The 27,067-nt window shown below is 36.9% G+C and overlaps 2 protein-coding genes across 3 annotated transcripts in view; one reads left to right on the top strand and one right to left on the bottom strand.

Moving 5' to 3' along the window:
* LOC121321302 (heparan-sulfate 6-O-sulfotransferase 3-B-like) overlaps positions 1-16,030 on the bottom strand; it is a 92,146-nt gene extending 76,116 nt beyond the window's left edge. Inside the window, exon 1 of the mRNA XM_041260201.1 lies at positions 15,196-16,030. Within this exon, the coding sequence (XP_041116135.1) occupies positions 15,196-15,740 (545 nt within the window). The 5' untranslated portion in view covers positions 15,741-16,030. The remainder of the gene's footprint in view (positions 1-15,195) is intronic.
* A 5,709-nt stretch (positions 16,031-21,739) lies between these two features.
* The window catches only part of uggt2 (UDP-glucose glycoprotein glucosyltransferase 2), a 60,251-nt gene continuing 54,923 nt past the window's right edge, over positions 21,740-27,067 (top strand). The window contains exons 1-5 of one of the 2 annotated variants that reach the window (XM_041259675.1): positions 21,740-21,762; positions 23,120-23,253; positions 23,637-23,719; positions 23,876-24,006; positions 24,591-24,703. In XM_041259675.1, coding sequence (XP_041115609.1) covers positions 23,132-23,253; positions 23,637-23,719; positions 23,876-24,006; positions 24,591-24,703 — 449 coding nt within the window. In that variant the 5' untranslated portion in view covers positions 21,740-21,762; positions 23,120-23,131. Of the gene's footprint in view, positions 21,763-23,119; positions 23,254-23,636; positions 23,720-23,875; positions 24,092-24,590; positions 24,704-27,067 lie in introns of those variants that run through there. The other variant, XM_041259676.1, reaches the window with a different exon arrangement.

Raw genomic sequence — 27,067 nt, forward strand, 5'->3', positions numbered from 1 at the left:
CAAACCACTAGTACAATTGAAATAAGCCCAATGTCACATATGATCGTTGTCTTTAAAGGATGTGTAGCAGGGTGGTAGGAAAGCCCTGCTATTTGAATGTATTGTTTGTTTATTTTTAGAACGGGGTCTCCCCCTCCGCCCCTGTGCTATGTTATTTTGTATTTGTTTATTATGGTTCATTTAGTGTTATTGTATTTATGATGGCGAGAGCCGTGTGTTTGTTTTTAAAACCTCGTGGTAATGTGTGGCTGTCGGCTAGTGCATTGTTAAACTAGCCGGCAGTCACATATAATTAAAAACCTTGTGCAGAAGGTGACCATCTCCCGAATTAAGTGATTCATTTGTTGCTAATTGGGAGATGGTCACCTGTACATAAACCTGCAGCTCTCTGCACACTTACCTTTGTACCAGAGGTATCTGTCATTACAGTTACTTGATTTAGGGGTTGATTTGATCAGCTATGAGACATTTTTATTTTCAAATAAAAATGCCTCCCAATAATTTTATATACTTTAAAATGTGTTTGTAAGGAAACTGTAATGAGGTAGCATGAGAGATCTGAATGCAGTAAATTTAGAACATCTGTTCAAGCAATTGCTGGTCAGTCTTCAATCTCAGACACATCCCAATAACCAGTCTGTTTCTCATGGGAATCTCAACTATCACGTTGGCCAAAGTACCAAACAACATGCCGATACAAGCTGTTCTTCTACTGGGACCTCCTTCAGTCATCTTACTGATAACTGCAGGGCGATGCCCTCCTCCTCATCTTGTTCTTATTGTCTCATTGCACTGTGCACCAGGCAGCGGGGCACCTCTTACAGACTGCACACATTGTTCCCAAATTTAAGGGACGTAATGAGTTTAATTGTAACCCTGATCGCACCCAAATACACTGCTCCCCTCAATATACACTGCTCCCTTCAACATTGCTGCCCTCAATATACACTGCTCCCCTCAACATTGCTGCTCTCAATATACACTGCACCCCTCAACATTGCTCCCCTCAATATTCACTGCTCCCCTCAATATACACTGCTCCCCTCAATATATACTGCTCCTTGCTCCCCTCAATATGCACTGCTCCCCTCATATACACTTCCCCCCTCAACATATACTGCTTCCTGGTCCCCTTGGTATACACTGCTCCCCTCAGTATACACTGCTTCCTGGTCCCCTCAATATACACAGCTCCCCTCAATATACACTGCTTCCTGGTCCCCTCAGTATACACTGCTCCCCTCAATATACACTGCTTCCTGGTCCCCTCAATATACACTGCTCCACTCATATACACTGTTCCCCTCAATATACACTGCTTCCTGGTCCCCTCAATATACACTGCTCCCCTCATATAAGAACATAAGAACATAAGAAAGTTTACAAACGAGAGGAAGCCATTTGGCCCATCTTGCTCGTTTGGTTGTTAGTAGCTTATTGATCCCAGAATCTCATCAAGCAGCTTCTTGAAGGATCCCAGGGTGTCAGCTTCAACAACATTACTGGGGAGATGATTCCAGACCCTCACAATTCTCTGTGTAAAAAAGTGCCTCCTATTTTCTGTTTTGAATGCCCCTTTGTCTAATCTCCATTTGTGACCCCTGGTCCTTGTTTCTTTTTTCAGGTCAAAAAAGTCCCTTGGGTCGACATTGTCAATACCTTTTAGAATTTTGAATGCTTGAATTAGGTCGTCGCGTAGTCTTCTTTGTTCAAGACTGAACAGATTCAATTCTTTTAGCCTGTCTGCATATGACATGCCTTTTAAGCCCAGAATAATTCTGGTCGCTCTTCTTTGCACTCTTTCTAGAGCAGCAATATCTTTTTTATAGCGAGGTGACCAGAACTGAACACAATATTCAAGATGAGGTCTTACTAGTGCATTGTACAGTTTTAACATTACTTCCCTTGATTTAAATTCAACACTTTTCACAATGTATCCGAGCATCTTGTTAGCCTTTTTTTATAGCTTCCCCACATTGTCTAGATGAAGACATTTCTGAGTCAACAAAAACTCCTAGGTCTTTTTCATAGATTCCTTCTCCAATTTCAGTATCTCCCATATGATATTTATAATGTACATTTTTATTTCCTGCGTGCAGTACCTTACACTTTTCTCTATTAAATGTCATTTGCCATGTGTCTGCCCAGTTTTGAATCTTGTCTAGATCATTTTGAATGACCTTTGCTGCTGCAACAGTGTTTGCCACTCCTCCTATTTTTGTGTCGTCTGCAAATTTAACAAGTTTGCTTACTATACCAGAATCTAAATCACTAATGTAGATTAGGAATAGCAGAGGACCTAATACTGATCCCTGTGGTACACCACTGGTTATCACACTCCGTTCTAAGGTTTTGACTCTAATCAGTACTTTCTGTTTTCTACATGTTAACCACTCCATACACTTAACCACCATACACTGCTCCCCTCAATATACACTGCTTCCTGGTCCCCTCAATAATCACTTCCCCCCTCAATATACACTGCTCCCCTCAATATACACTGCTTCCTGGTCCCCTCAATATACACTGCTCCACTCATATACACTGCTCCCCTCAATATACACTGCTTCCTGGTCCCCTCAATATACACTGCTCCCCTCAATATACACTGCTTCCTGGTCCCCTCAATATACACTGCTCCCCTCATATACACTGTTCCCCTCAATATACACTGCTTCCTGGTCCCCTCAATATACACTGCTCCCATCAATATACACTGCTCCCCTCAATATACACAGAGTCAATAAAACACAACTTTGCTGTGAGAGACCAGAAGTTTTAACTACTGACTGATTCGCTAATAATTAGACTGCTGCTTAGTGGTGTGCATAGACATGAATGATTGAAACTTCATGTTCTTCAAGTTGACTCACATGGCTCTGCTGCTCAAAAGACTGGAAACAAGATGCAGCACATCCTTCCATCAATTGAATCTCATGCTGTGATTCTTCCTTGTGTCAATCACACAGATAGGTCCTGCAGCTAAATAATGTCAGAGCACAGCAAGCAGCTACCCCATCTATTCAGTGGAGTATGCAAGATTCATATAGAAAACCAAACCTGGCCACTAGGCTCAGTGGACATGCTCTTTACAGATAAACAATGTCAAGCAGAGCATCAGTAAATGGGTTATATAAACTTGCCACGAGCACGTACCTTTGTAGTAATTGTGAATGGAAACCTAGCAACCTGTGGGTTTATTAGAAACCTTGTCACTTGCAGCAGGCCTGTCAAATGCCATTTGAATTTGCTGCTTATAATCGGAGCTCCTTAAATGTCAATACAGCTTTCAATCAGGTCAGCTCTCCGAACAGCAATCACTAAATGCAGTACTTGAAACAAAACCAAAAAATTTAAAAAGTGGTTAGTTCTGCCAGATGTAGATTAGAGGGACCAAATTCAATTAACTTTTTAACTGAAAAAAAAAAAAAATAGAACAATTCTTCCAGCAAATCTTACCTGCTATATAAATGGCTTTGGTGCCCTATCGTCCTAAAAAAGCCCATTCCACGGTATGGTACAGTATTTGATTTTACAACCCATTGTATTGTATGGAACAGTATTTGATTTTTTAATGGTATTTATTTCTTAGCAGATAGGGACACAGGATTTTTTGAGGCTCATGTTCTACCTCCTGCTGGGCTAGCTTATTGATTTCACTCCAACAGAAATGTTTTCAAGGCTATACCACCACATATTTCAATTTGCATTAATCAACTAAAGGCTGGTAAAGCTCAATGTGCAAAAAAAAAAAAGATTATCTTAAACACGTTATCCGGTATCGGGTCTTCTTCAGTTCAGTTTCAGGTCAGGTAAAGTGAATTTTCTGCGTTACAATGGGGATCTTTACAGAAAACACCAAGCTGAACATAAGAAGATTTCGTCTTTCTAAAAATGTCAGCTGATCCCAAGCCGATGGGGTCAAATTTCACCTTGGGATCCTAACATATACTTAATTATCCAGAGCTTTTTTTTTTTTTTTAAATAATCTTCAGCACCATCAAGTGTTCAGCAGTGCATTGCCAGCAAAACTAAAGCAAACTTGCTTGCAAAGTGACAGATCACTAGACGACGCTGAATCTTACTTCTATGCGGACACTTTGGCTGATTTACCCAAGGGTATATATAACTAGACCTGAAGAGCATCTCCAGAAACAAGGTGAAAGCCCCTGAGCACCTGCAACGAGAAGCACTCACAATGATGCAAACAAAAGGGAGGGACAGTGAAATAATGCAAAGAAATATAATAACGTTCACTTTATTCTCTGAGCAGTTGTTGTAGTATTTTTGTTTTATTTGAACATTTATTTCTAAGAAGTTTGACTGCAACTGTGATTGCAACATGTATCTATTTCAAACTCATGCAGCTGTCCTAAATGTCTGCAGTGCACATTTATTATTCCAGTAACACATTATCTAAAGCAGAATAAAAACCTTTCAGTTATCATATTAATAAAGATACTGTAGACTGCATGTGCAGAAGTTAAAATGAAGTATAATTTATATAAAAAAAATGACATTTAATGCAAATCACAAAATGAACATCAGTGTCAATACAAAGAAAGATTGAGGGCAATCATTTTGGCACACTGAAAGGAAAATGTCACCTTGGTGTGTCTATTGAAGCTGTGCTCAAAGGTTCACAGATTTAAATGCTTCTGATTTCCTGGCTGAGTTTACCTCTGTAAAAAATGCAGCCAGTTAATTATAACGTCTCCAGAGGTAGTGACCCTTTAAATGTGTTCTGAAGATATTGGAATGGGCTTGTGCAGAATATATAGAGCTTTCAGCAATAAAAGAGTAACAGGAATCGCAGTTCTATAAAAAAGACACCATCTTGATTAGAACCATTTTGAACATTTATATTATCTAGAGAAAGCAAAACACTGAGACAGTTTGAGACAGAATGGCTTCTTTACCAGATAGGTCAAAACCAAAATACATGCTTAAAACAGGTATTAAGATCATTATATATATATATATATATATATATATATATATATATATATATATATATATATATATATATATATATCAGATGAAGATGTGTGTTTGTCAAAACGCGTTAGTAAATTATTATTCTGATCTGATAATGCAAGAATAAAGTTTGTTTTATTAACGTCTGCTACAGATCTGGAGTTCTACATCACTTTTGGAATCTGTCATGAATATGTGATTATACTTAGTGAGAATCATAGGTATACAATTGGAAATCAGTTCATGTAAATTACTGACACTGTATTATAAATTAATACCTCTCCCATAAGCAATGTAGACATGTGAATAAAGCTAAACTGCAGGTTGAAACTAGGAAACGAGAGGTAAGGTTTCACAATGTTAGAATATGATTACGGCTGATTTCATCTTCAATAATGCGTAAACTGTATCAAGAATGCCTTTTATTATTAGGTGGTAAATGCTTGGAAGTACCTCCTGCAGTCTTTTTAAAGGAAACATAAGAAAGCAAAACCAAAATCATTACATCTGAGTTGATATTTAATAAGGTAATAGTCATACTATATGTAGGTGATTTATTACAGTAAAATGTAAATGATTTATTACAATAATCTGGTCATTTGTTATAATATTATTATACCTTTTAACCACTAAGCAATAATGAAGTCAATTTAATTTGCAATTAAACTTTAAATGAAATACAATGAATTACAACATGTTTTTTTCATTTTGTTTTAATTATTTTTTGGTTCCAATCAATGTAACATTGCAGTGGTCCGCGTTTTATTTATTATGTAATGAAGCTGACCCATTTTGTTTTAGTGGGTCATACCTAACCAGAGTTTCCAGTAACACATCTTCAACTCCAAATGACAACCAAACCTATAGATCATATGTTATGTCAAATTCTGAAGAAAAAAAAATTAAAATCCATGAATGTTAATTACCCATTAAGTATTCTTCATGCTAAGGAAAGAATACAGCAATTATTTGGACAGATAAGATTTCTAGATAGAAAGGATATCTGAAGCCTTATATTTTCACAATCTTTGTCTCCCATTCTCAATAAATGGTTATTCAAATGCTACAAGAAAAAATAAAGAAGGAATAAGCTCAATCTGTGCAGTGAAGGGTGTAAAAACTCTTCCTGTTGCCCGTTCTTACTGTTGTTGAGCATCTCCTGGTTGTTATAAGGGAGAGCAGTGAATGTTGACCACTATAATATAATGTCAGATTAATGAAAAGAAATGTACAAAATATATATATATATATATATATATATATATATATATATATATATATATATATAAGAACAAAGACAAGGAAAAACTATTCTTAAAATCAAAGGTGGGGGGGGGGGGGGTAAGTATCAGGTTCTGTTATTTTGTGTTAAGGATTAAAAGTAAAGGCGAATATCTGCATCTTAACTTGCTTTAACATTGTACACAAGTGTCGCATCTCTCCCTTAAATATTTTAAGTACAAAGAACTGCCTAAGGTCGAGGATGTAAGTTTGGTGTGCTCGACATATTTTAATGATCGCAAATTTTAAAACATGCTTTCAGTGTGCCTGAATAGGGATGTTTATGTACTTGATTTGGTTTCTTGTAGATATAATCCCTGTGGAGATTTTTAAACAAATTGGGAGTTTAATTAGTTAAGAAATAGGACTCTGGATTTCCCCTTGACCTGTGCTACACCATTAATTCTCTACTTCAAATCAAGTTCATATCAATTTAACCAATTTTACAATCAACAGTCCAGATAACATAAAACTAAAAAAAAGTCTGACAAACTAGCACATCTTTCCACTTCAATGCCACTACAATAATGAACATTTCATTCCTCAATACTGGTGCTCAAAATGATAAAACACACACTTAACATTGCTTGTACCTTGTATTCGGCCAACCCTCCCTAAATCTGGAGTAATGAGTTCTAAATATTGCTTTTGACACAATGACCTTATTAGAATTATTTCCATAATGTTATGGAAACAAACAACAAAATGTAATCTTAAAAAAATGATAACAAATGACCTTTTCTAATAATCAATTTTTATGAAATTTTATAGTTCACCTGGCTAATTTTAAACACACAAGCCTACATCTGTAAGAATATGGAGGATTACACTAAATCCAGGTGGCACTTAATTATCAAACCAAGTGGATGTAAGTGATACCCCAGCAGCTACAACTTGCTAGATTAATGATGCATGAAAAGCAATCTCCAGCTTCCTGTGTACAAAACTCACTGGGGTATCATCAAACTCCAGCATGGAATAACATGTCTGTAATCTGTAAAATCTGCAGGTCCACTAGAAGAGTCCTAACCATACATTGAAAACTTTATTTCCACTGACTTATCTCAACATGAGGCTCACTCTGACCCAATTAATTTGTCTGTTATCCATATTTAGACAATGTAGTTAAATTACAGAGCTAGAGATGCAGTAAGAGAACACTCTCAAAATTCCATTATGACACACATTTGCTAGTCCTCTTGAAGGCAGTATTAAGTATGCATCCAGATTAACTGTACATACAGTATTAAAGTGTGCTACTGCCTTAAACGAATTGATAGGCAGCAGTAACAAGTTAATATGGTATCGTTTTTATTTTTTTTTCAGTAATTTTCCAGAAATGTGGAGTCACATGGTGACGTGATTATACCCACAGTGTTTTATTAGATGATGACTGAATGCAGAAATGCAGAAAGTGTCAGCAAACCACTATTTAACAAGAACGATTTTCTTACGAAATGCAAAAGTTAAAAAAAATAACAATAACAAAGCAATCAGGCACACTTCAATTAGAAAAAATGTATGCATTTTTACAACGCGAGAATGGAACTCCACCCCACTGTACAAGGCAGTGCAGCTTTAATTGCTATTTGTTTTTGTTAATCATCATTTATTTGTAAGAACCCTCAGGTAAGACTGCAGCTGGCTCCATTGCAATAGGACCTTGTGGGGTCTGTTCCAGAGTCCAGACAATTTCCATCAAAGCAGGATACAGCCCAGATACATTGGAAGATTGCTATTGGCCAATTATAATAGTTTTGATATGGTTTCCTTTGATACATAATACAGTCTGACTGTATGGTAGCTCCAGCCTCCATCCACCACAGTGAGATTTAATTATAACACACAGCCAGAAGCAGAAGACTTCTGGGCATAAACAAAGCTCATTGCTGAATATGAGATCCTATTCTCTTTAGCAACAGACAGCCAATTTGTTTTACTTCAATAGGTAAGCTAAGTGGCTCACAATGCATACAGCCTTGCAGTGCTGTATATATTTTTTCTTCTACTTTAAAATAGTGTATGTGGAGTTTCTCTGGAACAATTTCTGAGGATGTTTTTTTTTTTTGTTTGTTGTTTTCTTTTCATAAAAAAGAAAACTGAAGATGGTACACTGTTGTTTCTTTGTTCTCCCAGTGTATGTCAAAGGTCTCTGTATTTCAACTTTATTAAATCATGAAGGCTAACCTGTGTTAACAATTTTTGTCTTTGTCAGAAAAGCTTTACGACTGATGAAAGCTTATAAAAAACTTTCCATTACCCCCCCCCCCTTTCTATTTTATGCTGCTGCTAAACCACTATGGATTCTTGATCAGCCAGCTAGACGAAGTGCTTTTCCAAATGTAGGGATATACATTCTGAATACGTTAATACATGTAATACAGAAGTCTTCTAAAAAGGAGCTAGTGAAAATGCATACACAGCTGCATACAGTGAAGATTAAATGGCATGGGATCATGTGACACAGTGAATCAGGCAAGCAAATTCTAATGAACCCTTCTTCTCTTAACTTTGGAAACTGATACAACAACTACACATTAGGCATTGTACCTCTCCTGTCAAAGAACCCATTTTAACAGTGCCTCACCCCAGGGGCTTGTGCTTCGGTTTGATTTGTGAATGCATAGTTTATGATATATATATATATATATATATATATATATATATATATATATATATATATATATATATATATATATATATATATATACCATTAATCACCAGGACCAACATAACCCAAGGGCTCTGTTCTGCTGTACCAAGGTGACTGAACATACCATTCCTACAGTGTCAGCTCTCAGGGGGTTTCATCTTATAATTGGACATATGGTTCATAGCATTTAAAAAAAAGCAATGCAAGAATAGGCTATGTTATAAAAGATGTAACAATGCGATTAGGTTTGTAAGACAAAGACAAGACAATTACATGCTTCACAATAACCATTAAAGACCTTGACCTGATAGTGAGGAAGGATCTTTCAGAAGGTGTCATGAAAGGCTTTGTACATTAAGCAAAACGGAAATTGTGAAAAAAAGGTTACTATGCTAATATAATATTTTAAAATACTTTCTGATTGCGTAGTATATGAACACAGTAAAGGCTTCAGATAGGTTCTTTTGCATCCAGCTTCATAAGTGGATTTTTAATGTTTTTGGTGGTACAGCAAAAACCTCTTAATGTCATTATGATTATATACTGTATCTTCATTTCGGTCATATAAAATATTCAATAAAACTATTTCTATTGGTTTACCAGGCATGAAAATTCAGTTTTTGATTACAATATTCTATTACCCAGTATTTCTATAAGCGGTGTTACCTTTCATTTAGAGAGGTTGTTTTTTCAGTTACAAACAAAGAAGGTCAGCGAGACATGTTTTGTAGGATAGTAAACAAAGACTGACTGTGGTAGTTAGGTCAGGTGCCTTAGTATGGGGACAGGGGCTTTCACAAAGCCTTGTCACAAGCCTGTGGCCATAAAGGTGCCCATATTTCTCAGAACTGTACATGAAGGTTTTTGCGATGTTATTAACAATTTTAACATTACTAGACCACGGTCATGACCCCTAAAAATCTCATAAAGATAATTAAACCAAATCCACTGACCACTAAGGGCATGCTAATTTATCTGCAACACATTGTTAGTTACCATACTGAAAAGCAAGCAATTTGTCATAGATTCCACCTTTTTAATCAAATTGTTAAAGACCAGTTTTCTACTTGAAATGTCTTATATTATGTTATTTTTAGTTTTCAGTTGTTTGCTCCCTCCTGCATCTTCCATGAAATGTTTCTATTTCTGAGAAGAATTAGCCAACCTATTGTCTTCTTAACTACAGAGTTGCTGGTTTTCATGGTGAAGGGAGTGCTCTTGAAGTAAATAAAGTAGGGCTTCTGCTTTTTGGTGTCTATAAACTTGACTTGTTTTATTATTTTATTAGGAGGGTTTTACTTCTGTTTAATGGTTAAATCCTACTCAGTAAGGCCTACATTCAGTATAGTCTATTTCAGTTGTCTCCCCCGGTTGATTTTTGTATTTAATTACTTCTACTGGATAGAGATAATGAATAAATGTGGCTCTGAATCATTTCCCTAATCAATCATTTTCTGAATCCCTTAACTAGGGTGAAACAATTACACTTTGAAAGTCATCAAAAAAAATTAACTAATGACTTGGATAAAAATGTAAAAATTGGTTTCCATGATGACATACTGACCACATATATTTATAGTGCTGCTCAGTATTATTATTTTATGGGTTTACTTTCCTTGGAGATATTGTCAGATTCTACTACACTGAAGTCTAACTTTCTCTGTATTATTAATCACTTCTCTGCAGAACTATTTTTAACATTAACAGTTAACCAGACCCTCAAAGGCATTGTTTAAGGTTTTTCAGTAACACAAAAATCAGGTAAAATGTGGTTAAATGAAGTGCTGATAAATGCTGATCTGAAGCCTCAGAGTCATGATTGCTTCTACATTGTGCAATTAGAATATTGTATGAGAAGTGCATCTGCCCTTTTTTCATTAACATTACTGGATTTGTCACCAAACACCGATTGGAATGAGAAAAATGTAGAGGAGCATGCACCTGCGCACATACCTTACATCATGCATGTGATCTGCTATTCATAATGCTTTTTCTAATCCGCTATCCTTTTCTCCCCCTCACATGGTTACTAAAGAAATAATCCCTGACTTTTCCTTGAGCTATGCAAAGATGTGCTGTTACTGGCTGTTTTAGTTGTCACACTGTATTGGAGCACAGAGAAGGAACATCACGGATGAGGTTTGACATAACTGATCTTTCAAAGTTTCCCTGGATACACTGCAGTTCAGTCAGCTGTATTTACCAAAGGCCACAGATATGCATCGAAACTGAGGGAATGCCAACTTAATCAATAAACATAGACCTGATAGCTTACTTGGTTATTTATGAAGGTGAAATGGCAGATACTTCTTTATAGTGCCTGTTCCCTGGTTTCTAATGATATCCAGTAAATAAAACAACTGCTCGTTTGTCATCAAAATGTTTTTGCTTTATTCAAGCACTTTAAACTTATTAGCCATGGCTGAGTCCATGCAGTGAAATAGGCCTCCTATGTTATTCTACCTTGTCACACCTCTCGCAGTTTCAGGCTGTACAAACACATGTACTGCCAGTCTGCCCCTAATTAGCCCCTACTTGCTGCCTGTGCTTCTCCTTACCAAAATCATCCCAGAAAACTAATGTTCAAATGCAAGTGCACCTTTAAATATATGCCTAATACAATCAGTACCCCAGGTTCGTTTTGGTGTTATCAGGTATAACCTTGGGGGTTGAACAGTAGCTATGCCTTCCCAATATGGTCAGCTACTAGACAGTAATCAAAGTTCTGTTGTTTAATTCATCAGGTAAGAAATTTTTATAGTATTTGCAAGTATTCTTGGGCAGGCAGCTTAAGAAATATAATAAAGTCCTGGCTTTGACTGAGGATGCAACAATATGATTAGATTGACAGTAAATAACGACAACAAAAAAATCTCGGACCGGACTGTTGTTTAAAAAGACCAGCTCACTATGCTATGATATTCATTCTGCAGAGTAAAAGACCACCATCATGACATTTTCATAATTTCAATATAATTTTTCTCATATGCATTAGTGTCTCTAACTGTTGTCAGAAATGATTTATTGGTGCCCAACACTCTCTCTTTATGCTCAAGGAATAGCTATCTGAGGTGCATGAGAAGGAGAGAAGTGAAGACTGAAAGTATTAAATGGGTTGCTGTCACATCTACAGAGCAGTTTCTTGAATAAAGGAAACACTTAGCATTGCAGAAATAAATCATGTGTTCATGCCCTAGCAGTTTAAAGTGCTTTTTGTATTTGTCACAGGAGAAAACAGGAAATCTGCTTCATGCTGCAAAAGGCTACGGTGCCTAATATAATCAGCAGTTTCTTTTCCAGTGACTTTGGTACTGACAACAGGGCATTTATCCGCTTACAAGCAATGCTTGGGAGGAACAATACTTAGAGGAGGGGTGGTAAGCACCTTTTGCCTAAGAATAATTATACCAAACAGTTTCCATTAAGAGTATAAGCAGGAGATCTGTGTAAATGAGGATAGTCTTCATGACCTTAACTTTTCCCATATTCAACCAAATACCTCCTGGTGAACATGTCAAGACAGGAAACAGAAACCTAGCAGCAATTTACATTTATTTATACCTGATGTAGAATAATTTTCATTGATTATTCTACAGCTGATTAATGACCCAAACATAAAAATTGTCAGGAGTATGTCTTCCAAATCATTGGTATTTTCTGTTGAATTTATCCACAATTCCTTAAGGGACTGTAACTCAAATATATTGCCATGGCAAGATTGTGAAATTGTGAATGTAAAGACATTTAAGCATTCAGCTATAGCCAAAGGTTTAGCATCACCCTATTGAATAAACTAATTTTGCTTCAGAAAGTCGAATGAAACCTGCTGAATAATGCTACGTTAACATATTAAATTACATACACTTTTAGTTTTCCAAATTCCTAACAAAAAACTGACAAATTAAAAACTGTGACGTTTCAAAATCTAACATGAAATACTGTACTACTATTATGGATTCTGGTAGACTTTTGTAATTTCTTTGATTACATGATGTTAAACAAAAAATCTAAATTATGTTCATGTAGTTTTTTTTTTTTTTTTTTTTTTTTTTAATTAAGTCTCAATCCTAAAATTGTAGGTGATGCAAAACTTTTTGCCATAGCTGTAGTTTGAGACATCCGGTATCTTTAGCCATTTAGAACAGGGGTGGGGAACCCATGTTAATGGAGGGTCGGTGTCCCTAATGGTTTTCGTTCCAACTGTGCCTCTAAATTACTTAATTAGACCGATAATTGGTAATAAGTGGCAATAATTGGTCCAATTAACTAATTTAGGGCATAGTTGGAACAAAAGCCAGGGGGGACACCGACCCTCCAGGACCAGGATTCCCCAACCCTGCTTTAGAACAACAACACCCATTTTTGGGCACTCATTCAGGGCACAGCAAGCTCTATGCTGGTTGAAGGCTGATATCACTTCAGGATGGTTAGTGATGTTATCCATCCATTAAAAATAAATTTAAAAAAAACAATGAACCCAATTTTTCACTTTGGGCAAATTTCCAGACCAATACAGTACATAGTGTATGGTCCTCAGTGCACAGCGTAACAATAATATGCTTCCCCACCATCGGTCTTGAGGTGTGGCTGGAAAACTGTAGTTTGTAATCAGGGCAAATAATGACCTCAACACTACAATGATCAGAAGCATGTCTACGTAATAAAATTACAGCCTAAAATATAAGTTTATAAGCTTGGTTGTCAAACTAAAAATTGCTAGTCCATTAACATCTATGACTTCCATACCAACTATTAAAACACCAACACAGTACTGAAATTAAAACAGTGCAGAAATGTGTATAAACCTTGATTATCTATACTTTGAAATGCACTTTGTTTTTTGTTCAATCGCTGAAAAACAATCATCTCGTCAGACTGCAGAACTGAGCTGTGACAGTCCTTGTTTCTTCACCTACCAATTGTTTTCAATGACAGCACTTATTGCTATAAGTTAACACGTCATATGCAGGGTGTCTCTTATTGCATAAGACATGACATTGCGTGCAGTTTGGGATGAGAGGGTCGAGGGAGTCTAAAGCACATAATAGGTGGTACATTTAGACCCACCCTAATAATCTGTCTGTTGAGAGATCCATCCACGACTTTGTATGTTAGCTACCAACTGTTCTGCACACCAGGTTTTACTGAATACCATTTTATATAACCCCAAAGTACCGCATTTGTCAGAGAGGGCCTTTACTGCCAGCCTCCACCCAACCACATTCACAAGTTCCTGATTGCTGTTCCTGATAGTTAAAAGTGTTGCTGCACAAGCTTTTGAATTCCACCATCAATGCAGAACACACCATTATTAAAGCACATACATTTTAAGATCGCATCCTCCAGTTAGGAATGTTATTTTTTTCCCCCAACAGCAAACTGTCCAAATAACTTTGTAACCACACTTTTTTTAGAAGACTATAACCAAAATAAACTTTTCATGACTTCAGCTGTTGAACCTGTTATAGTTAGTAATAGCCTACATTAAACTCACTCTACATGACCAGCTCTATATTAATACAAGCTCATTATTAAGTTCACTCTGTCAGACCATTTCAATTGATACAATTTTACTCTGGTTGTTAACTGTAAGTACATTGTCTAGTTAGTGTTTAAATTACAATTAACATGTCGTCTTCTTTTTTTTTTTTAAATGTATTTATCAATAATATCCAGTAGTGTGCAGAAACAATAGGCACTCATATGAAAATGATAGACCACTTTGTGCTTTAATTAGGCATCTTAAACAACTTCTAAAAAGCCTCCTGCATTTTACCATTTTCTCTTACTATTTTAAATGAATTGCATGTGTGGCATATGAAAGTCATCAATTAAATTGGACAATCACTAATGTGCCAATTGGGCAATTTTGCAAGATTGCCAGCTGCAGTGGTTTGATTTCTAATGCATAACAAACCCTCCAGGCCAGGGTTGAGTAGCCCTGGGCTAGAGAGACAGTCCGGCAAACATGTTCTTTTATTTGGTTCCTCCTCCAGTGCTGTACTGCACACACATCACACTGTAGCCTGTGACCTGAACTGGTTGAACCTGGGGTGATGTCCTTGTATTGAATTATCATTTAAGAATAACAGACTTGTTACCTACTGCCTACTTGTATATCTGTAAGAATGAATTCCCAATATATATAAATATGAAATAAATATTAACATGTATGTAACCTATACACATACAGGATAATGTGGGAAAATAGCTGTATTTGCTTGTAGTTATATATAAAAGCTCAGAGCCAGCTGCTGTATAATTTTACATTTAACCTTGCTCACCTTCGGGGCTTCTGGGTTTCCTTTTTGTCCATGATGACAGGTACGCAGTTGATTAGCTCTGTCCAGTCCGCGTGCAGCCCACAGCTCCATCCTGTAGAGAATCGAGAGAAAAGCCAGGACTCTTTCTTCCCGGGCCGGTGGCAAGTACATTTCTTCTGCCCAAGCTTGCAGTCACAAGGCTGCTCCAGGCGAATATTCCTCACCAGGTGCCTGCCGAATGTAGTGCCGCCTGTCTTTTGGATGTGCAGGAAAACAATCACATCATCCCCTTTGATGTTGAAATCCGCGTACCGTGTCAGATCTGTTTCCGAGAAGTTAAATGCAGGCATAAATTTGGGAGGGCTTTCGTCTTCTAATTCTTGATCTGTATAGAAATCGAATATCGCAGGGTTTTGGAACGATGGAAGGGTGACCCCTCTTACCTTCTCCCCAGTCCTGAAGTGGCACGAGTTACTGCCTGCTGGGCAAATGTACTGGTATCCTATCATCACAAACAACACGAATATAACAGGGACCAGGATCAGCTTGTTGGATTTGTCATCCATGATACTAAATGGAAAGGTTTTCCATTCACTGTCATTAGTACGAATAGTACAAACACTTTTCTTTAGGTCTCTCCGTCAAAAATAAGCTCCTTGTATGAAACACCCACACTCATTCCAAAAGCTATATATTCCTCAGGTACCGACCAAATCATGAGTCACCTTGTCCTGGCTTCTTTAGCAGAGGTGCTTTGTGACGCTTTTAACAAGAACTCACTTTCTATGTTATACAGAGTTACTGATAATTAATAGATGACTGGATTACTTATGTTGCCAAATGCATACTTGTTATTTTAAAACAGTCGATTCTCTTAGAATTTTGCATTAAATAAAAACGTTAAACTTGACTAGCAACATTTTGGCGCGTGTCATCCAGCAATATACATGACTCAACAACTCCAACATATACCGTAAGCAACTTTCCTGCTGTTGATTAAATAGACTACTGTTTTCCATTTATTCGATGTTATTATCATCCTTAGTATGCAGAAGCATGATAACATAAACGTGGAGCTAAGGGACAGCCTTCGGCGCAGCAATCCCTGCAGATTTGTACAGGTCTGTAGTATCGATGAAACATTCAGTCGTTTTCAATATTGTTATGTAATATTAAATTGTTCAGAGCACCCCGAGCAATCTTTCCTTAACTATTTCGCACGTAGCAGATGTCTCTTATGCTGAAAAGCATGCATTTAAAAACTGTATAGCAGTATTTGAAGAGCTGACTAGTTCTCTGTACATAGGCTCTCTCATGCTGCAGCAACAGCGCACTTGCTCGCTGCCAAACCCAGTCTAAATAAACTGCAGGGACCCATGGTCACACATTTATCGGCAAAGAATATAATAATAGGCTGTATTAGGCACATGCAATTAACCAATAGCTAATCTCATGCTGAATAAACTCAGCCAATAGCGACCCATTCCTATATATATTAGCAAAAGACCAATTGAAGAAGAAGAAAAAAAGACGACTAATACCGCCATCCAATCAGAGTGGATATGCAGCTAGGCACAGCCTAGTACAAATAGCAGTTCTAGACAACTAGAGAGGTGGAAATAAATCCATTAAGAATATTCTTGCTTGTCAGGGTGGTCGAAAGAAGGTGCTGCAGAATGAGTTGTCGTGTCTCTGACTGAGATCAAGAAGAATCGCGTTGTTAAACAAGTCAATTGATGCAGTCATTTGGACTATATACAGCCAACAATTGAATGAACAAACATGAACACAAGCATTCAGGGGAATTATTCTTTAGAACGGGGTTAATAAACCTTCGCAGTTTCTAATAAAAGTGAGATGTCCCCGATCAGTTTTAGAATTTGGCAACACATGTTATTTACTCGAATAGGAACTGTAAAGCCAGTGCTACAATGTGTAATAAATACTGCAGTACAGAAGCGATGAAAATGGGAAAGTATTCGGTGTTTTTTTGGCTCACTTCAACGACAAAACTGTATTTTTTACTTTGTTGATATTTGCTTTTCTAAAAATACTAATGATAACAGCTTGTTAAATTGTTAAATTGTCTTGTAAAGCACAAAAATGAATTCAGCAGTTTTCATTGTTTACTGTGCACGTCAGTACCCTGGACAGCGCACTTGGGCGACAGACTGCTCTTGATAAAGTAAGTTCTTGACATGGGACAAACCATCATTTGGAGTTTTTTTTATACATATCATTGCATGTTTTACTACACATTTGCCAAGTTAAAATCCTAGGTCATGGCAAGTTTGGAAGAGTGGTAAAGACTGCTGACCCCCAAAAGAAGTTTGGGATGCAATAGGGGTGCTCCTGCAACTAAAGGGAGCATGAAATAGATTAAATCTAAAGCTTTTTAAAATTTATATATATATATATATATATATATATATATAATAATATTATATATATATTATATATATATATGAGTTAAAATACAAATTACATCACTTTAATACCTTTACTAATACAGTATATAAAAGATGTATCTCCATGTTGTAATCAACGTTTATCGTGGGCTGACAGCTGGTATTCAGTATCAAGTGACTTAGGTATCAGAGAACGCACTTATTCTAAAAGAACTGTTTCTAATGTTGTAGAAAACAGATTTTTCTGTAAAATCGATTCCACTGCAAAAGGCTGTCAATGAATAATTGACACATATCCCCCAAGTTCCATTGCCATGTTGTTGAGTAAAAAATAACACTTTCACTGCCACCTTGTTTAAACCTCTGGCCATATAGATGATACAGAGTGTGCTTTTACATTGTGTAAGGAATTCACACAGGAACAATGGCAGTTAGTTAATAAGGTGTTCTTTATTGACACAGAAGGGAGTATATCAGATTAATAGGGAGACACTCTCCTAGGACTTAGCGGGACATTCTAAGCGCATGGCTGCTGCAAGCCATATATATATATATATATATATATATATATATATATATATATATATATATATATATATATATATATATATATATATATTAAGTGACAGGGCGAGAGCCCTGCCTGTGTGTTTGCTGGGATTCACTGTGCATATGGTCATTTTTGTAGTGCACGGGAGAGGTATCATGGCCATAGGGATAAAAGACTGCAGGTCCCAGAAGGCGTCAGGGCTTAATGGAAATCACCTGTGTGCACCTGGGGATCGTTTATGTGAATTTTTGTGAATGTTTGTAATTAATGTAATGTGGGTGTGTATAAAAGCTTGTCTTTATCTGTGTTGGTGGTGGGTTGAAGGTAGGAGTTATGTGAAGGCTGTGGCTGTGGCCGTGTATGTAAGTAAGTGTGCCATGTAACCATGGTTTACTACTCTGTGTTATTAACCTGAGAACTGTGTGTTTTGGGAATGGGTAAATCGCTTAGCGGTGCAATAGTAGTAGAGAGTTGGGAAAGGTTTTATTAGGGTTTTGTTTGTTTATTTTGTTTTGTGTGTAATGAAAGTGCTAAAAAAGTACTATTCTGAGTCCTGAAAAATCCATTAGCAGATGGATACACTGCTGCCATGAAGGGATGCACCTGATTGGCAATAATGTTCAGATATTCTGTGGCATTCAAACGTGTGTGCCATGAAAACACAACCAACACCATCACACCACCACCACCAGCCTGCAATGTTGACATGCGGCATGATGGATGCATGTACTCATGTGGTTTTCTCCATACCATAGTCCAACCATCAACGTGAAACAGCAGGAACCGGGATTCATCAGATCAGTCAATGTTTTTACAATCCTCCAGTATCCAGTGTTTTCATTCCTTAGCCCACTGCAACCACAGTTTCTTGTGTTTTGCTGAAAGAAATTGAACCCTGTTAGGTCGTAGGCTGCCATACCCCATTCGTGTCAAGTTACGATGAGTTGTCCATTCTTTTATGGGTCTTTCGGCACCAATGTTGTACAGGACTGTTAGTTGACTAACTGTAGCCCATCTGTTGCTCTGAACAATTCGTGTCAGCCTCCCTTGGCCTCTTTCATCAATAAGCCATTTTTGACCACTAGCCTGCCATTGGCTGGATCTCCTTTGGGTGGTGGACCATCCTTGATACATACGTGAAACTGTTGAGCGTGAAAAACCTAACACCATTGCAGTTCTTGACCCACTCAAACTGGCACACCTGCACCTACTACCATATGCCGTTAAAAGACATTTAAATCTTTTGTCTTGCCCATTTACCCTCTGAATGACACACATACACAAGCCATGTCTCAATTGTGTCAAGGCTTAAAAATCCTTTAACCTGTCTTCCCTTCATCTACACTGATTGAAGTGGATTTAACAGGTTACATCAATAAGGGATTATAGCTTTCACCTGGATTCACCTCGTCAGGCTATTTCATGGAAAGAGCAGGTGTTCCTAATGTTTTGTACACTCATTGTGTGTGTGTGTGTATGTGTGTGTGTGTGTGTGTGTGTGTGTGTGTGTGTGTGTGTGTGTGTATATATATATATATATATATATATATATATATATATATATATATATATATATATATATATACATACAGATACACACACATGCCTGGTGGTTAGCTCAGAGCACCTGAAGTTGTTATCTTGTCTTACTGCTCAACTACATGTACACATCACTCAGTGGTATCCCGTGAACATCACTGGTTTCACTACCCCTTTCTTTACACATCAGGTTATATCAATGATACCGATCTTTTTTTCACCTTTCAATCTGATATGTCCCTGGGATACTGTTTGTGTTCCGTTTCTCAAGTTGTTATATTCTCATAATATCACCAGTGTGGGTTGTCTTCTTTTGTAGCTCCATGTAACAGCATGCCCAAGGACTCTTGTTTGATTGCTTGCTCCTGGTAACCTTACTTTGTATGTTTTTCATATGTTTCACATATGCCTGAGGACTGCACAGAATACACATGCCTAGGGATTGCATAGACTATACATGCCTGAGGACTGCACAGAAAATAAAACAAAGAAAAGGACACTGATTCATAAATTCAAAGCAGTTCCTATTTCACTTAAATATTTTATTTCCTGGCTGTCCTGTTGTGGCATGGCAATTCTTCACACATTAAATAAACAAGCTATTAACATGCCAAAATGTATCCCCATAAGCACAGGAATGGTTTCTGTAACTTCACGCAATGTACATATAAAAAGGATTGTGCTGAGGGATAGGGTTTCACTACTTGTACTGTTTGCCTTTCTTTTACACTATTTTGATTCATTGAATGTCACTGCGGTAGAACACTATCCTTCACATTTGAAATGTTTGGTAAAATGTAATGTGATCAATATTTCACAACACATATGGTGTCAAAATGAGTGTTATAACTGCTATAATCCAAAATTCTTAAAACCCAGCTCAGCAGTTATAGTCAGTGTATATTAGACAGCTTAAAGTGGTGCAGAGACTGGATATGAAAGAACAATAAAACCAATTCATTAGTTATTTAGCACCTGATACCATCAAAATTATGTGATAGGAGATTAAATTGATGGGAATGGTAACTTGCATGACTCTCCCATAAATCTCTGTTACAAAATCCAAAATAAAAAGTATTCCACATACAACATGATACTTATACTCTTTTGCCATGAAAATAGAACTGCATTGAAATGTATATAACATTCTTTTAGAGTCCTCCTTATAACCCTGTCTAAAAGTTTACTGTGATAAACAGCTCCAAAGAAGAGCAAAGTGCAGTAAAGCATAGTAAAAGCTTAGCGAAAGCAGCATAAAGCAATGCAAGCGTGGTAAATCATTGTGCACATTATACAGCAAGGTAAATAATAAATACACAAGCTTGGTTAAACACACTAAATGAACAGCGTTAGCATGGGAAAAGCAGTGTTAAATGCAAAATGAATTACTGGGCAAATATACAATAGTAAACGTTTATAAGGGATAATAATGTCCAGTAAAGAGGTGGTCGGGGTGTGGCGCAGCGAAGTAAGTGCAGATATAGACGTTATGCATTGGAATAAAACAAAATAAATTAAACAAAATAGATCACAAATAGCCACATGTAAAGATCACTTGTTTTACGCAGTTCCCTGAGTGGTCAGTATATGATATTTAAAGTATTTTCTTCAGTAGTATATCATAATGGAATAATCTTGCTCGTTTTAATCACACCCCCCACACCTCCAGGACTTCTTTATATGTTTGTGATATTTGGTAATTAATTTTTTAAAAAACTGTTTGTAGGTATGTGTTCCATAGGAATCTGTTACTGCATTCGTGCTGTGTACACATGGACCATGTGCGAGTGCAGATTAACGCACTAAGAGTAGAGCAGTTTCATGCAGGCGGCCAAAGAATTGCCTGCTTAAATTGTGCATTAATGTATAAAAACAAACAAACAAACAAAAAAACCCAAGACTTTTTAAAACATGCCAATTGATCACAACTAGCTCAACAAGTAAGCGATGTTAAATCATACGTTTTCACGGCTAAAAAAAACCCGTGTCACTAGAAGAAAAAGAAGATTCTTTCAAGAGAAGTCATGAAAGAGTCAATTAAAGTAGTGGATTTGTGAGGACCCAAAAATGGCAGCGACCAGCCGAGCCGGGGTAAGTTTACAGAGTTCCACAAATGAATGAGAAACAGCGGCTACAGTTTTACAAATAATAAAAAAACACTGTTTTCTAGTGCAGTGATTGTGTCACATTGTTTTTAGAAAAAGAAAAAAAAAATAGTTGTATTTGTGGTTTACTGTGTCCGATTGGGTTATCTAGGCAGATACAGTAGTACAAATTAAAAGCCAAATTAAAGTTATATTATAATTGCAAATACGGTTTTAATTAATGCGTTCTGCATTTTAGAAACGTTTAGTTTAATATTATGATTTAATTTCAAAATCTACATGCTATACCGGTACCTTTGAAAACACTAATCCGTTACATACGTGGCAGTGGGTCTATTTGATGATGTGTACCAGATGAATTATAGGTTTCCTTAACTACGCCGCTTTAGTTATCTGTTTTCTTTTTTTTTTCCCCCACGATGACACAGCGTTGCGTATTATGTGTTTGCTGTTATTTGAAAAACAGTTTGTACTTGTCCACCGATACTGGTTGATAATAAAGTTGAATTTAATTAACATAATTAGTTTTTGTTGGCGACAGAAAATCACCAGTTTCTTAAGAAAACATTGAACTGTTATCAGAAGTAACAGTTTAAGTGTCGCGCTTCAAGTGTCTTTAAATAGCAGTAGTATACGCAGGAATTAAGCTATCATTTTAATGTTTTCGCAAAGGTCCAGTAATAATCAGTAAGACAAGTTCTTCATTCAACTAGAAACTGGACAGACAGAAAATCACGTAATTTATTGTTTACACAATGCTCACAATCCGCACATAGCCGCGTGTCACTCCGGCTCTCGCCCGCCAGAGACAATATGAACACACATTCTTGGAAAGTGTCTGTGTATGATAAAGTATTGGACGCGGGTTTTCTGTTGTTTCAATAATTACACATGTTTTCTTATTCTAGAGATCTTGTTCATGATATAAAACCGTTGAGCCCTTAAAAGACTTGGGTGAACGTGAGACCATTTTCTTTCCCTCTCCTCATCTTAAAACATTCTCCTTTTTTTTAAACCACCTTGTGTTTGCCATGCCCTATCTGATTACATTACTATTTAAATTAACTTCCCCGCTGAGGTTGTCTTTGGATTTTAAGTAGTGTACAGGCAGTATTTAACAGGTTGTAGATGTGGAGGGTAGTGAGTCTGTTTGATTTTTTTCTGGTCCACGATTTTAATGGGTTCAGTTATCTTAATAGTAACTGCATTGCTCCCTTTGAAAAATCAAGTCTGTTTCCTATGCATTATACTATAGGTGTCACCAATATAAAGAAGAATGAAAATGCAAACTCATTCACTCTTTTTCTAGTACTGAAAGTGTTTTGTTTTTGTTGTCATTTCAGGGTCCTGAAACAATGACACTGTTTATTCTGTGTGCACTGTTGCTGAAGGCTCCACCTGTCCATGCAGCAACAAAAGGGGTGACTGCCAGCTTAAATGCTAAGTGGCCAGCCACACCACTTCTGCTGGAGACCAGGTAGGTAGATGTTGTAGGTGGAGTGTACAGTGATAACGTTGGTTTAAGTATGATCTTCTGTGTACTTGACTGACATACCCCCATTATGAGCTGAAATATGTCATAACGTACCTTCCTGTTGATATAAGGCAAGCCTGTAATACCTCAGTACCAGTAATGAACTCTCACTCACTGAAGCAATCTGTGTCATGTCTATGCTGTTCAAAGAAAAAAAAAAAAAAAGTGCAATGTTGAACCTGTTTTATCACGATTCTAAAACATGCAAACAAATGTGAAGTAAGTAATTGTTTTTCAAAATGTCAAATGTTATTTGTAGTCGGAAGTTAATTCCTGGACTTGTGGGGCTACAGCAGCAAATCAGTGTATTCTTAATTTATTTTCAGTGAGTTCATCGCAGAAGACGGTGATGAAAAATTCTGGCAGTTTGTGGACACTGTAAGAGAATTGACAATATATAGGAAAGCAGGTAAGTACAATTCAACTGGGGTATTAAGTTACACATCTACACAGATGTGCCTGAATTCTTACATTCCACGTTTTTATTTCTTTACTCTCTCAGTACAATGTGCATTTGTTTGCTACATATTCTTTGTATTTATTTTTTGCTGTCCTCGTTCTCTAGATTCGGGAAGTTCTTATTACAGCTTGTTACTGAAGAAAGCTGCCCAGTTTGTCACAGATCTTCAGATTAATCTGCTGAAGTTTGCTCTTGCTTTGAGAGTCTATTCTCCAGCTGTACAGATGTTCCAGCAGGTACAGTTGGCAGTGCTGATTTTTTTCAGTGACCTCCATGCCAAGAGCTTCTCTTTTTATCAATTCAGTTCTCAATTGTTTTCAGGTAATTTGGGATTTGAATGTATTAAACAGACAATAGCAAGTGCATTATTGTTTAACACAGTAATTTATTCATCTAGCTTTTCTATCCTTTCAATGTTTTTCTGTGATTTACAGTATTACCCTGCAGCAGTTAATGAGGGTAAATAGCATTATCCTAAATGCCCCACCCATGTTCAAATGTTTCTAGAAAAAAAGGTGGAAGATAAATAAATCAATAATATGCACAGTTTTACTTTAGATGGTGTTAATGTTATGATTTATGAGACCTATTTCTGTATAGTTCAAATTTCCTGTATTAACTATATTCTTTCAAAAACCATCTGAGGACTTTAATGTACTGTAAATGCTCTTTTGCTGGTACTAGAAAAAAAAGAAAGATTTGCTCAACTTTGAACTGATTATCTATGTAGCTCATTTCCAGAGATGTTTTTAGTCATAAGACGTGAATACATTCAGCTGGAACATGATTACCTTTGTGGTTTACAATTCTCTTTTAACAGATTGCAGCTGATGAACCACCACCCCAAGGTTGCACTGCCTTTGTGGCCATCCATGGGAAACACACCTGCAGTGCTAATGAGGTCAAGAAACTCTTGAAGAAGGCAGCCAGCAGGTAAGAGCCAGCGGGCTCTTTACTTCGCTCTTAGTTGACTCTTGCAGCTTGAGCTACTTGTTAGATATATAAGTAGCTAACAAACCCCCTAGCAGTGTTTTACAAGAAACACATTACTCTGCTGCATTGCGTGTTGTCCATGTCGCAGTAAAATCTATTTGATATTTTTTCACACTTCATAGCTACATCAGCTAGGGAATTTCTTTTTTAATCTTTTACTCGGGAATGTTCGCTAGGAGAAAAAAAAAAAACTTTCTCAGTGTATACAGATCATGCTGCTCTGATTTGAAATCAGTGGTGCATTGTGGGACCAGAAAAAAGAAACACAGAATGAATGCAGGAGGGAGCGTGAACTGGAAACGCTGCAACACTTAGAAAAGACTATTTTTCTGCTGCTCAACGCTTCTTAGTAAATGTTGAGGAATGTATTTACCCCTGTTGAGTTATAACCTATGATATTTGATTAAGTAATTCTAAAGTATTGGCCAAATGTTTGAAGATATAAAGCTGCGATACGGACTACACAGGACACCACAAATGAAACACAATGCATTTCTTGTAAACACTGCAGAGTACTCTGCAACACTGAGGTGCTGCTGTGCGTCCCTCGTGCTTTTACAGTATTCTTTCAATTTATTTCAGTTGAAAGTATGAAGGAAGTTCTACTATCGAACGTTTAGTTATTCCCTGCAAAGCATTAGCATTTAGCATTTTTTTTGCTAAATCATCTTTTAAATTGTAGTGGAACGTACTGGGTTAGGGTAAGGGCTTGGTACGGTACGGGTACGGATGGTTCTCCACTGGCTATTTGTCAAGCAGAGCGAGAACCAAAGCATGGAACTCCGGCCCCACAAGACGTCTGAATCCGGCTCCGAGCCAAGCTGGGCTAGGGGCGGGGTTAAGGATTTTCGTTATTACATTGCATCAGTCATACACTCCACAAAGACAAACAACAAGCAACATGGTGAGAAGCGAGTATGATGAGAGAAAAGTACAGCCTTGGGATGCTGAGGAAGTGCAGACTGTAGTTTTTCTGTGGGTAGATAGAAGTGTTCAGGAAGAACTGGAGTCATGCCTGAGAAATAAGAAAGTCTATGCCCCAATTTCTGATGATTTGAAGCAAATGGACATAAACCGCAGGTATGGTACACTTAACGCACACTCAAAAACAGAAAAAGTTCCCAAATTTCTCATCCTTGACCTTTATTATATTAATACAAAGAAAAATGCGGGAAAAAATTTTGTAAACTTATTCACAAAAATATACTAAAACAAAATACAGCTGTACCTTACGTACCTTGCATATAACTAAGGCTCTCTTTGGCAAATCATATTTTTAAAACCTTCGTTTTTTTTTCTTTCAACAAGACCAATTTGAACTTTATAAAGTCTGTATCAGTAAAAATGTGCATATTATAAAGAAATTCCTAAATAGTTACAAAATATAGCGATACAAGATACAGCTGGAACGTTAGTCTATTAATTTAACTCCATTTGTTTGTGCATCTTTTGGCGAACTGAGTTAATTAATAACAATAATTAATAACAACTGTCTTTTGTTGTGTGTGATGTAAGTATCACGGCTCAGCTCTGCAGTGGAAAAACAACCCAGGCTCCTCTTATCCGCACTGTGAGGGCTCGGTTGTACAGTGGAAAAGAGGCATGAGGATCCCTTACCCAAATCTGTCTATACAGTATATTACTATTGTGTTCCTATATACAGTTTATCTAGATAAATTGAGATCAAACTTGGCAAGCAGGTTTTATTACTTCGCACGTTACAGGCATTACCCTTGTGTAAGTAACCACAACGGGAGTTGTGCATTTCAGACTGTAGAGCATTTATCATGAGGGCACTATTGCAATACAAAAAAAAATATTATACGCTGATCGTGTCAATCAGTCTCTTTCTCTGTATGTCCATCAAACTCTGTCATGTGAGTACGATAACTGCCTTCATTTCGCATTAATCTTCACCAAACGTTTGTCGCACGCTAACCTCCTATAGGTGTTTTCAGATTGCATTTGGCTGTAACTGGATAAACTTCTGAGATTTATATAGTAGTTTTAACCTGTATATGCACTCATTCACTTTCTTACCTTAAATAGTCCAAAAGCATGGACACAGACATGTACATTGCTGCATGGTAAGTGAAAATAAATGGTGAAAAACAGTGCTATACCATATAGTGATGAAAGTGGCAATGTGTATTTGTGCTTGGTTCAGTTCACAGTTTTTATAAGAACTCCAATCTAAAGCAAACATTTTATTTTACACTTTTAGAATACATTTCACGATAATATGGGATTATGAGGACCCTCTGTATGTGCCTGCACTGGTTTCCTATGTTCCTAGGGTTTGTT

This window comes from Polyodon spathula, chromosome 9 (genome assembly GCF_017654505.1).
Source record: "Polyodon spathula isolate WHYD16114869_AA chromosome 9, ASM1765450v1, whole genome shotgun sequence".
Lineage (NCBI taxonomy): Eukaryota > Metazoa > Chordata > Actinopteri > Acipenseriformes > Polyodontidae > Polyodon > Polyodon spathula.